The sequence below is a fragment of the Globicephala melas genome, chromosome 11 (genome assembly GCF_963455315.2).
Source record: "Globicephala melas chromosome 11, mGloMel1.2, whole genome shotgun sequence".
In the NCBI taxonomy this organism is placed as follows: domain Eukaryota; kingdom Metazoa; phylum Chordata; class Mammalia; order Artiodactyla; family Delphinidae; genus Globicephala; species Globicephala melas.
In genome coordinates this window covers 68,254,254-68,267,031 of record NC_083324.2, presented here as the reverse complement: position 1 = coordinate 68,267,031, position 12,778 = coordinate 68,254,254, and the positions used below count along the sequence as shown (strand labels likewise).

The 12,778-nt window shown below is 49.8% G+C and overlaps 1 protein-coding gene across 4 annotated transcripts in view; it reads left to right on the top strand.

Moving 5' to 3' along the window:
- Nucleotides 1-12,778, top strand: part of KIF6 (kinesin family member 6) — a 389,797-nt gene that overhangs the window by 343,941 nt on the left and 33,078 nt on the right. For all 4 annotated transcript variants that reach the window (XM_060307977.1, XM_060307976.1, XM_060307978.1 and 1 more), the window contains one exon: nt 4,907-4,957. In XM_060307977.1, coding sequence (XP_060163960.1) covers nt 4,907-4,957 — 51 coding nt within the window. The remainder of the gene's footprint in view (nt 1-4,906; nt 4,958-12,778) is intronic.

Below are 12,778 nucleotides of genomic sequence, written 5' to 3'. Positions count from 1 at the left end.
CAAGGAGATGAATGTGCCTGATTTTAAGGCTTCAAATGATTTATGTACCCGTTTCTTGGAAATTCATCTAAGGATCGCACGCTTAATTTATGCTAGGCCCATTCTTTTCCCGGATAGCCTTACAAACAGCTTAGGGAATCCAGCCTCTGGTAATCACAGTCCTCTATTTAGAGCACAGGGAAACTGGCTTCTACGTCACAGCCACAATCGATGCTCCAAATTCAGAACCACTAACTAGACCTTCCCTTTCAAAGAGGCCCCTCAGGCAGGAAACATTCTGTGTGTTCTCCCCACACCCCAATCCTGCTACTGAAGTTTATTTTCATTGGATTTTCCCGGGATACCATAGTAGTATAGTCAAATGGAAGAAGAGATTTTTACCTGGGTCCAAAGCCCTTGGTAATTATTACCTAGGATCCTGGACTCTAGTATGATTAGAACTCGGTCTCCCCCCAGCCTTACTCCCCCATTCAAGCCCTCCTTCCAACCCCTGCCCCAAACCAATGTATACCTGACCTCCTCCACCATCTTGCTCCAACAGCTCTCTGTGACTGGAAATATTTATTAGCAAGGAGGAGACGAATGTGCCTGATTTTAAGGGCCCAGCTCTCTGGGCCTTTCCCAACGGCCCCCTTAACCCCCTGCACTTTTCGGAACCTACTCAAGTCTCACCTTTAGTAATGTTGCCTTTCCTAGTGCCACTAACCCACCTTTTCCTCCTCTGAACTTCCCTCTAGCACTGATCGACATTTAGCCCTTTGCCCTTCAGGGCCTGTCATCTTATGAACATAGTATCCTTCCAGTATGTCTGAAAGTACCTTGATGCCTAAAGTTAGTGTCATGTGTCACAGATGCTGGTACGTTATCTCTTGATCCACCCAGTAAAGCAGGTATTATCACAGTTAGATTATTATTCCTATTTTTCAAATGCTAAAATTGAGGCTTAGAGATGTTCAGTAACCTGCCCTACTAGGAAGTAGCAGATCTGGGATTTGAACTTACTTCTCTCTACCTACACATCTGTAATTACTTTCTAGTAAAATCAGAACGGCAAAGAGGTCTGCTTCATCTCAAAGTCCAACTCCAAGTGACTGCTTATCGCTGCCCAAAGTACTGGGTTGAAGAGCCAAACTCAGACTCAGCAGGAAAGCAAACCATCCAGGATGGAAGGACAAGGTCAACCGTGGGTTCAGCTTTTTAAAGGAAAAGCATGCAGGCCACCTGTCTGCCATCCCCCATATCACGCTAACTTTCTTGAACTAGGATGGAGTCTTCTATTAGTTTGTAGGTTCCATAGCGCTTAGAACACAGTGCTTAACACAGGGTGGAGGGACAGTAAATAGGTACTGCTTGACAGGAACATCAACATTCTCAATAAGGCACCGCATCGTGGGAGCGGCACAAACAGCTTGCAACAGCTGTACCGAGGGAGAATGAGTGAAGGGCTCTGTCCTGGACCAGCTAAACAGCTTTCACTTGGTGAACGATTTCAAGCTAACACGCGTGCAAAATACAGTGTGAAGCTTGAGGAAAATTGTTTTATCCAGAAAACTGAGTATCACTCTAAAAGAATGAGTTTTGCTTCTGCATGATGATACTACCTCTCCTATGAACCACCACTTGGCACATACCCTGCTCGCAGGTGTTTTTAAAGGTCATGCCTCTCTTCTGGAGCTCAGCGTACCCCTGCACCCCTTGCTGCCACCTCCACTCTTGTCAAGTAATGAATCCAAAAGCGAGAGAAGGTGTTTCCAGCGTATACTGTTGTAAGTTACCGGAGGCAAAATTACAAATTACCACCATTCTCCTACAAGCAGAGCGCTCCTCCCCTCCCCGGCTTCCCTCCCAGACCATCTCCTGCCTCGGGCTGGGAGTTCTCTGTTTCCGTTTCATCTCTTTTCCATACCTCGGGACAGGGATGTGTCCAGGAACCCAGGCCAAAAGTAGCAGATTTATCACCGTGCTAATGACAGCGAGCTGCATGCTGAGTGAATTCTGCAATCCCCCTCAGCTCCTTCTTCTGCCAAGACCTATGGAGCTGCAAGATCCAGCCGATTACAGAGACTGTTACCTTCACATGAAGAATGGCCCTGTTGAAAAGTGCAATTAGGTATCAGCCATAAGGCTATTTTTAGAAGCTTGTTTGGGAAGCTCTCAAAAGCAAAAAATGCCATGTGGTGGGAGGTGTTAGCCAACTGGCCGGAATTGAGCATCACTAAACAGATTTTCCACCTACCTTTATCAAGTTGCGGCATTCTAATGACCCACCTCACGACCCCAAGGGATGGCTCATTGTTCTGGGAATAGGTATCTACGTTTGTGCAGTTTATAGAACTCTCAGTCCTGGTGACAAAACCCCGCCTCTTTATTTTCATGAGCAGTATTTCCCAGGCTGGATCTGTGGAGAATATTTCACCCTGTCATTCCAAAATAGCCTCCCCAGGGCTCTGGAAGGGGAGCCTGGTCACTCTGGTAGGAACAGGGGAAGCCACAACACACTAGGCTGAGCACCTATGGGAGGCGCATAGCTGGGGAGTCGCATGGTCAGGGAGGCCAGCCGTCGAGGACACTCTTTGGCGGGGAGGCTTGTTGTCGGGGAGGTAGTTTCCAAGGGGGCAGGCAGCCCGTATGGGCTCTAAAGGAGCAGGTCACTGTCCGGTCTCCTTAGGAGGGTGGTACCCAGGCACGTTAGAGGCTCGTGGCACCTGCGCCAGATACCCGGGAAACCAGCCAGGCACCACAGCAGCATCGGTGCTCCATACTGTGGGCGTGAGAAAGCCCTCGATGACCTCCTCGAAACTGCATTCGCCGCAGCACGGTCTCCTTTTATTTGAAGACCGTGTGTGCCGTGCTTCTTTAAAAATCAAGTCAGCAATGTCTGAGGCAGACTGGAGGCTCAGCCCAGCACCACCCCTGTGCCCCCAACTCGTTGACTCTGCTGGTGCAGACACTAGGGTCACGTGGGGAAGAGAGCCCACCTCTGGCCATGGCTGGGCTGGGTTTCAGGTCCTGGTGGCTCCAGGCTCATCCAGTACTCATCCATGGGCTAGGTTTCCGCCTCCTCACCCCCTTCCAACACATTCCCTAAGTTCTCACTCGCCCCCACTTGGAATTAGGGTGCAATGATCGCTTCCACCCAGTCATTGGCTCCCTCTCTGTGCATAGTTCTCTCCAGGGGGGACACGTGGAAGGCAGGGCAGACCTGCATAGTGACACACCAGGAGACGGTGGCTTCCGAGGTGGAGCTGAAAGAACTGGGGATGTTTAACCCAGGGAGGACACATCTAAGTGGAGAAACCATAGCACCCTCAGATGTGTAAAGGGGTCTCACTGCTCATGAGAGAGGATCCTTTTTCTATGCTGTTCCAGAGAACACACCAGGTCCAAATAGGAAAATTCCAAGGAATCAGGTGTCAATAGCTCATCAGCAATTCCTTATATACAGTTTAACCAGTGGAACAGCCGGGGCACATATAAGTCAGAGGTGAAATGACCCTTTCATTCTGTAGAAGGGACTCCTAAATTGTGCGGGGAATTAAACTGAATGACCTCTGCCATCCCTCCCAATCATAATATTCTAGGAGTGCCCTAGAACTTTTGGGGAGTGACAAGGTCTCCCGTGACTGCTTCATTGGAAACTCAGTTCAGGTGTAGCCTTTGAGGCATAGAATGAACTGTATATGAGGAAAGGAAGCAATGAAGTTCCCAGGCTTTCTCAGAATCCCCCAGTGGTCTGATCACATCTCCCCAATGGGACGTGCAATACAGACAGCGCTGACATTTTAACAAGTGTGCTGAACGCTTGGACATAAACTAACCCCAGGGCTGCTGTTGCAGCCATGCCTCCAGCACCGCATCACGGAGTTTCAGAGACGGAGGAAGCCTGGAGGTCATTTGGTCCCAGCTCCTACCCAGGGCAGGAATTCTCCATCTAACAGCCCAACAGATGGCTGCCCAGCTTCTGCTTGAGCGTTTTCAGGAAGGGGCTCACTGCTCTGCCAGGACATTTAGTCCATTTTGAGACAACTTAATCCACGTGGAGACAGTCCTCGTTGTGAGCTGTTTCTTCCCCGTCTTGAGCCCCAAGGCTGCCTTCATTCGACTTGACGTTTACCCTCAGCAGTAGGACAAAAATAAATCTGTTCTCTCATCCATATAACAATGTTTAGATTTTTAAAGACAGCCATTGTCTCCATAACTCCAAATATTTTTTTTTTCCTGTCTAAACATCTCCAGTCACCTTAACCATTTCTCACATGGCGTGGTTTCCGAGCCCTCACCATCCCAGTTACCATCTTCTAAGTATTTTCTATTTTACTAATGTTCCTTACAAAAAGTAGCTCCTAGAACAGATAACCAACTGTGGTCTGACCACTGCAGAGTACGGCGGTGCTCTCACCTCCCTTGATCTACACACTAGACCTTTATTTGTGCAACGTGGAATTAGATGTGTTTCCTACCAAATGATCAACTGTCGTGTTCATATGAAGGTTATCATCAACTAAAACCACCATATTTTTTGACACAGTTTCTTATAGCTTAAAAGAAAGAAGTGGATTTAAAAGGGATCCTATAAATTATTAAAAGATCAAATCCTGCCTCCCCTTTCATTAATAATAGACACATAGAACTGTTTAAGAGACTGTAGCCCTAGCAAAGATTATGAGTGACATACTAAGATAACTGAACCCACAGAGAGTCCAAAGGTGAAGTGTGTGCTTATATTGATACGCCAGGGCCCCAGCCTTTGCAGCCTCTTGTTCCACACATCCAGGACCTGCAGGGCTATGCTTGCTTGGTCTTTCATACTCTACCTAATTTTTTTAGCTCGCCACCTGCGTCCTAGGCCACGTCTTCCTCCAGCCCACTGGAGACTCACCAGTGGTTTCCTTTGTGTCTTTGACAGGTCGCCTGAAGGAAGAAATCACCCAGCGGCACGTGCAGCAGGTAGCTCTAGGTGGGTACAAAGTGGAGCCTGCAAGCAGACGGGGAAGGTAATACAGGCTGACCTGGCGTGGGAAGCCCACGCCCAGCTGAACAACAACCCATCCAGAACCCTTGGGAAGGTTAAAGGAGGGGAGGTTTGCGGTCAGTGCAGCTTTCTTGGGACGCCCCTCCTCTCTGGGACCAGTCAATTGGGAGCAATTGACCAGGGACAATTCACCCCTTATGTCCCAGCTCCTCAGGGTCCTACTCGGAGCTTTCTAGAACCACGACTAACTCATCGCAGCAGTAACGGTTGGTGATGAAAACAGCTACCAGTGGCTGAACTACCTCTGTGCACTGGTTTATGTGCACGTCTCCTCATCCTCACAACAGTCCTAAGAGCACAGTGCCTTTTCCAGATGAAGGTGATTCAGTGACTTGCCCAAGGTCACAGGCTAGTAAGTGTTGAAACTAGGACTTGAACCAGGTCTCTGAGTCCACACTGGGCGCTCTTGGTCCCCATGCAATTTACTGCCCACAACAACGATGGGCCCACTTCATACATTAATAATGCAAACACTAAACCAACAGAGTGATATCGTAAGAGGGCCTGGGCACCTTTTAGGCAGTGGGCATCTGCAGAAAATGCCCCCTTTTGACATGTGACCCAAGGAAGTCACCCAGGAGGAGTGTGCAGCTCCCTGGAAGGCTGGTGGAACAGGGCTCCTGGGCAGGGCCCCCCGTATCCTCTCCCACTAGCCTGGGATCAAGCCTTCCAGAGATTTGATTAAATAAGCAATTCATATGTTCCGAACAACGGGATTCCCCTGGAGAGGGGCTGGCCCCTGGAATGACCTGCAGTTGGAGAAATCCTGTGCGCAGGATCTCTGGGGGTAATGGAGTAGAGCCCCAGCGTCATGAGGGTAACCCATCTGAGCCTAGTAACTTGGATTATTGGGAAGGTTGCTTGTTTAGTTTTGGTCGTAACAATGATCATACCAAATAACTACTGATTACATCAGAAACACAGAACAAGGAAGCCTAAGACACACTGATGGAGCCTGAGCTTTTCCCTGTTGGCCCCGGGACTGAGGGGTCAGGCAGATGTGCTGGGCCTGACCTCCCGTTGCCAGAGGCCTGGGCAGGGTCTTGGAGCCAGGACTCTGCAGAGCACCTTCCCCAGCACACAGCCAGGGCTGCCCGGGGCCCTAACTCATAGCGCCGTGCTTGGGAAGGGCACAGGGACCTCTGTGGGGAGCTGCGCCGAGGTGCAGGTCACCGGAGAGGGAGTCATCCCTAGCGCTGGCTGCCACCTTGTCTCTTCTTTAGTCTTCATGATGCTTGTTGAACAGAAACAATGATGTGGAAAATACCACTCAAGTAATTCCAAGGGCGGTTTTGCTCTAGGGCCTGGCGAGTCGTTTCCATGGCTTTCAGGGCAAGAGGTGTTCCATCCTCTATGCCCCCGCCCCCCGTCCCAACCCTGCTGCGTCTCTTCAACCGCAGGCTCCTTCTTAATTCCTGTGTTCACCTCTCTGGGAGCCTTCTTATGAACTATAGCAGGTGTCAGGTGCAGCAGGGCCCAACTTTGCCTGAAGTAATCAGCAAACTTCAAACAGAAAGCACTTTGGCTGAAAGTCTAATTAAGAGCATTTGAAATACCTATTTATTTTAAAAGCATACTATCCCAATTAGAGAAGAAGTGTTACCATCTCCCAGCTGCCATTTTGAGATCAAATGCCACATTGCTATCCAGACGCCTTAGGAGCTTGTCTGATGGGGCTGTGGACCCGCCGGTGCACATGTGTCCCAAGGGACACATTTCAGAAGGGACTTCTTCTCATTGAGAGAAAGCTCTCAATGCAGCAGATTATTTCCAGCGCCATTTCCTGCCTTAACCCTTGCCCTTCAGACTAGCCTTGGGGCTGCAGGCCAGGACCCATGGCTCCTGTAAGAACAAAAACAACTCGCTCGGTGTATTTGGCTTCCTGACGTCCTGTAGTTTGGGCTTCAGTACAGGGATGAGGCAGTGACTACACCTGGTCTCACCCTTCCATTTCTGCGGGTTTGTGTTGCGGTTCCTTCCCCCTTTCTGTTCTGTTTCTTTGTCTGTTTCTTCTCCTCCCTACTTTCCCTCACCCTCCATTTCAAGTATTCCCTTTGATATTATTTCTTTCTTTTACCTACATGTTCCTAAGTTTCCATGAAAGTGCAGGTGGGGTCACTTGGTTGAGTTTGGGGTTTTGGGGGGTTGGGGGGGTCAGGAGTAATAAGCAAGTCTGAGCAGGAGAAGTTTTCTCGTGTATTTTGCATAAGAATATGTCTCTGCTTGTATAAGTAGACATACGGCCAAGAAAATTTGCAGAAGTGTAATCTCGTAAAGCATACTTAATGGTGAGGTGAGAGGCCCCGTGTGGAAGAGACAGCAGACTGATGAAAGAAGGCCAGCTCCAGTGGAGAGCATGTCACCCTGTCAGGAATTTGGGGAACACTCAAAATGTATCACTTCCTGATTCATTTACCACATTTTACTGCTATCTCTGCTCATGAGGTTATTTACAATGACTGCGTCTGTGTCCTGGACACGCTGTCTCACGGTGTGCTTCTGTGCCTCTCTTCCCAATTCCACCCTCAGTGACATCCCGCTGGCAGCTTGAAATCAGCCACAGTGGGAGTATCTACACCAAGGGCAAATACTGTTATAAACTGGGGCTTTCTTTCCCAGAGAGCTGGTTGTTAACCATTTCCCACCATGCCACTGGCACACAGAGAAGCACCTACGGAAAGGCCCATTCTGTGCATGAGCACCTTTGCTCTTAAGAAGCCTTCTACTCCCCTTCCCAGCTGAAAATCCACATCATGGCTCTGCCTGCGTTCACTGCCCACCCAAGGGACCCTGGTCCTTTTGAAAGGCAGTGACCAGGGAAACCGACGGAGACAGTGGGGCAAGAGAAGAATTGGGCCCAGTGGGCCCCCTTGATGTGACAGCCAGAGCTGGAGGGGGTGGGTTTCTTAAGAAAATCATCAATGACCGGTTCGAAGAATATCATCAACAAACAAGTTACTGGTGGACTTAGAGCAGGGCTGACTCCCGCACACGATATCAGGAAACAATAAAACTATTATTTTTCAATGAAGCATCATTTGGAAGTGATACTAACTGAACTAGATCGAGCTGGCTGAGTTGAGAGTGCTTTGCTGAATTCAGCTGTGTGTGTTTTTCCCTCTCTGTTGTGCTAGCTCCCCAACGTGGTAAAGTGTTGTCAGTGATGCAGCGGGGACTAATCAGCAGACGTTTCTTGAGTACCTCCCCATGTGCCATGGCTCTAAGCTCTTTCCTTGTATTTCCCTCTTTGAAGCTCCTAAAATCCCCATGCGGGAGGTACTACTATTATCCTCACTTTACTTAAGGCCCAAAGGGGTTAAGGTGAACCTACCCAGCTTTGCTCAGCTAAGGATGCAAATGCAGATGCAGCTTGAGAGCTTGTGCTGTAACCACCACACCGCACGGCCCTCAGCCCCAGGCTGAGCACTATAGAGTCCACAGAGGGACAGGGATTCAGTGCCTGCCCTCGAAGGGTGCATAGCCAGCCCAAGGGGATATATACATTAAAAAGATAACTCTTTATCTAATTCCGGATTTAGACATATGTATTATTCTATCCACTGACCTCTTCCTACTGTAGCCCCAAACCAAGTTGGCCTTGACCTCCTTCATGCAGCCTTGCCCACCCGCTTCTCGCCAGTCTGCTTTGTCCTTTAGCCTTGTTTTGTAATTATTTATTTCCATAGCTATTCTCCACTCTAAAATGTGAGCTCCTGGAAAGCTGGGGGCAGTCAAGTTAATCTCTGTACCCCCGGCAGCCAGCACAGGCAATAAACAGGCCAAGTCAGTGCTTCCCCAGATGACTCCCAGACTCACACATCTTGCAAAAGTGGAATGAGACATTTGAACATAAAATAAGTCCATTTAAAAGAAGTAGAAGGAGTAAGTGCTTTCGGAGCCCACAGCTGAGTGGATTACAACGCAAGGCAATAAATCCGACTCTGTCTTATCTAGCCACCGAGCAGAAAGAGGAGTACCCAGAGTTACACAGTTTTCATTTTCTGACCACAGGAAGCATACTAACTAATTTATCTGCAGAAATAAAATGTCTTCTGGAACTAAACACAGACCAGAATTTATCGTGGGGACCTTTGTGTAAAGGACACTGAGTGACATAGTGAATGATGTCGTCAACTGCAGTTTTACAAAAGATACCGAAATGTTCCACAAGATGATTCTCGCATTGACCCTCTGTAAAAGCGAGAGGCCTGACATTAGCGCGTAACTCACTGAGAGGTGATGTACTCCAGGAACCCTGCTTTCTGACGGCCTCACAGCTCAGGGCGAGCCCAGGAAGCCATCCCAGGAACGGGAGCTGTGCCCTCTCTCTCAGGTGTCTCTTCCAAGCAATATTTGATCAGGGCCTGGATCTCCTGCAGCTCACAATCAAAATTCTACCACGTGCCTGTGATTAAAATTCAAAAGGCCCATCGCACTACCAAGTAGCGTGTGAAATGTGGCAGGTGAGAGGGACAGACCATCAGAGCTCCAGGATCTTAACAGAGAGAGTGGCCCCTGGGGGGTGTCACCAAGGCCATGGGCCTGAGCTGAGCCTTGAAGAATAAGCAGGAGTCAGAACCACAGAGAGGAGGGTGGGAGCAGGGGATAGTTGTCGTGTGTGTGCTGGGGTGGGGAGTGGGGGGAAGGCTGATTCGAGGTGTGTGTGTGTGTGTGTGTGTGTGTGTGTGATATGTATGTATGAAGGGGATGTATGTGTATTTAGTGTGTGTGTGATGTGTATGTATATGTATGTGGGGGGGGTGTATACAGTGTGTGTGTGTGTGTGTGTGGTATGTGTTTGTTTTGTGCTTTGTGGGGAGTTGATATGAAGTAGTCCAGAAAAAGGCTAACACAGTGAGCTGGGCCAGTTCACTGAGAGCCTTGAATCCAAAGATTTCTCTCACAGGCAGTTGAGCCACTGAGCATTTCTGAGCAAGGAAGTCTTGGTCAAAGAGGCCTTTTAGGAAAAGAAAGCCCCAGGCGGTAGCTCGAACTCCTCAGCATTTGCTACCTGACTGATGAGTAAATAATCTGTACCACCCTGGAGACCCCCCTCACCCAAGCCTTCACCCGGCCCCTGCACTGGGTGATTCCTCCGGGTACACACGCCTGCAGCCCAGGCCCAGGGAGGGGTTGAGGACTCCTGGCCATCTCTGGGTAAACCTGCTGCAGACACTGCCCAGCGAAATCTGGGGCTGCCCGGGGAGTCCCACGCTGACCACATGCCACGCAGAAGCGACCCCTGAGAACAGGCCACTGTAGCTGCAATGCCTCGTGGGGCCCTTGGATTACCACCGAGTAGTACACGCTACCTGACCTGAAGAGCCGGCAGTGACAGCGCTGAATCCCAGCAGGGCCTTAATGAGGGTCGACAGAGGCACTGACCCTGAAGGCTCCCTGTTCTACCTCATTGTTCCAGCTTAGAGCGCTCTGAGGAGTTCTCTTCTCCGGAACGGTGTTCCTGCAGTGACCTCTTGTGGCGTCCCTGCCATTCTCCAAAGACAGGCCACCACCACTGCCACCTTCTCCCGTGTGGTGGAAAATTAAGCCTGAGTCTTGAAATGCTTTTTGGAATTCTGAGCCCGGGAGCCACAAATCTGAGAGAAAGCAAAAGGCCAGGCTGTCATCAATTTATTCAGCAGACTAGACTGAGCACCCAGTATGAGACCAGGAATTCCCGGATGAGGGGAGGAACCACTGATGGAGACAACTGGAGCAACCCTCCCGGCATCAGCCAGCCCAGTGGTTTTCAAAAGGGGCTCTAGGGGACCCATTTGGGCCACCCTGTGGCCCCTTTGGGACCACAGGGTGAGGGTGAGGGGACCCAAGGTGCAAATGGCAGGACCCCAGGATTTTCACCTGGTTCAACCAAAGCAACTTCTGTTTCTCTTTTTGTCATTAAGCCTTTGCTTGAAGAAAAGGTTCTGAGCTTTGAACACATCTTCCTCCCTTCGGAACTTGCAGCTCTTTTTGAGACATTTCCAAAGGCAGACAGTCCACGCTTCCCTTCCCCAGAGCTATCTCAGTTTCCCCTGGGCTCACACGGAACTCTGCATATGCTTCTATAAGAGAACTTGTCACTTGTATAGTAATTACTCAGTCTTTTATCCTTCTCCCCCAGCCACAAGCACAGTGATTGGCACACAGAAGGTCCTCCCTAAGTGTTAGCTGAATAAATCAGTGATATCTAAGGGATCCGATTTTTGCCTTAAAGATTCACCAGCTAAGGGACTCTGTGCCTAGGTTCCAACATCTGTAAAATGGGGGTGGTTGGATTAAATGATATCCTGTGCCCAACAGCCCATCACAGTCCCTGGGGCTTAGCGGACGTCTACAGATCCCTGGTTGAATGAACAAATGACTCTAACCCTCCTCAGCCGTCAAGCGCCACAACTGTATCTCTTTGTGGATACAGAGTTCCTTAAGACATGCAGAAAACACTCACAGCCTTGGCGAGGAGACATGCGAGGGCTTGGGTGGGTTAGAGATGTTCTCATCCTACCTGAAATGAATGATCTAAATGCCGACCCTTTGGAGTAAGGGAGAAAGAAAAGGAAGCAGCTGCCCCAGAGGCTGAGATGGCATCTCAGCTGGTTCCAAAAGGACTCAGGTGGCTCTGTAAGACCAGTGATAAAGTCTCACCACCTGAGCCGATGCTAATCCACAGGTGCTTGTGAATATAGGGTCAGCTTCGGTGACACAAGGTCCTTGGCCAAATTTCCAGGCTCAAGATGGAGGCTGGGAGTCATAAGGAGTCCCCACCCCATTTCCCTGCCCAGTTCCCAGTTGCCAAGGCTCCAGACCCTTGGAGGAGTTCCGACTCCCTCAGCAGCCGTTCTGGAGAATGGAAGGCTGTGGGCATCAGCCCCGGGGTGAGTCTTGAACTGCGACCATGGGTTAGTAAAAAGAGCACTCGCTCTAGAGTCAGGAGAACCCTGCTTGAGGGTGCCTCTGCCATTCGCTAGTCATGGGACTTTGGCCCATTAACCTTCCTGCATTTCCGTGTCCATAAGGGAAGAAGAACCCCTACTCCCCAGGACTGATCTCAGTGCTGAGCGAGGTGTATATGTGATGGAGCCGAGGACAAAGTAGATGCTCAGTGAATTGTCATGAACTGTGACCCTGGGTGTCGGGAACCAAATGCCCAGGCAGTGGGCAGAGCCCCTGGCCACAGAGCTACCACAGTCCTGGGCTACCAACATGAGTAGGCATAACTGGTGGAGGTCACCATGGTCCCCAGTCACCACGTCTCTCTACCCACATTTGCTCACAGGTTCTATAAATCACTCTTCTTTGCAAAAATACATCAAGCCCCAGGAAGGGGCTGTCTATTCCTTTGAGCACTTGAACACTGATGATCCTGTTACCAGTTGCCAGAGCCACATTTTTCATTGTGCAGATATGCAGAAACCATATGTGCTGCTTTGAGTGAATTAGGCATTTGACCAATGTCTCCATCAGTTGGGACTGCTGTAACAAACTACCACAGACTAGGTGGCTGATAAACAATGGAGATTTATTTCTCACAGTTCTGGAGGCTGGAAGCCTGAGATCAGAGGCAGGTTCTGGTGAGGTCCCTCTCCTGGGCGCAGACTGCCGGCTTCTCGTTGTGTCCACTTGTGCTGGAAAGATCGAGCCAGCTCTCTGGTCTTTTCTTAGAAAGGCACTAATCTCATTCATGGGGGCTCCACCCTCATGACCCAGTCACCTCCCAAAGGCCCCACCTGCAGATACCATCACATTAGG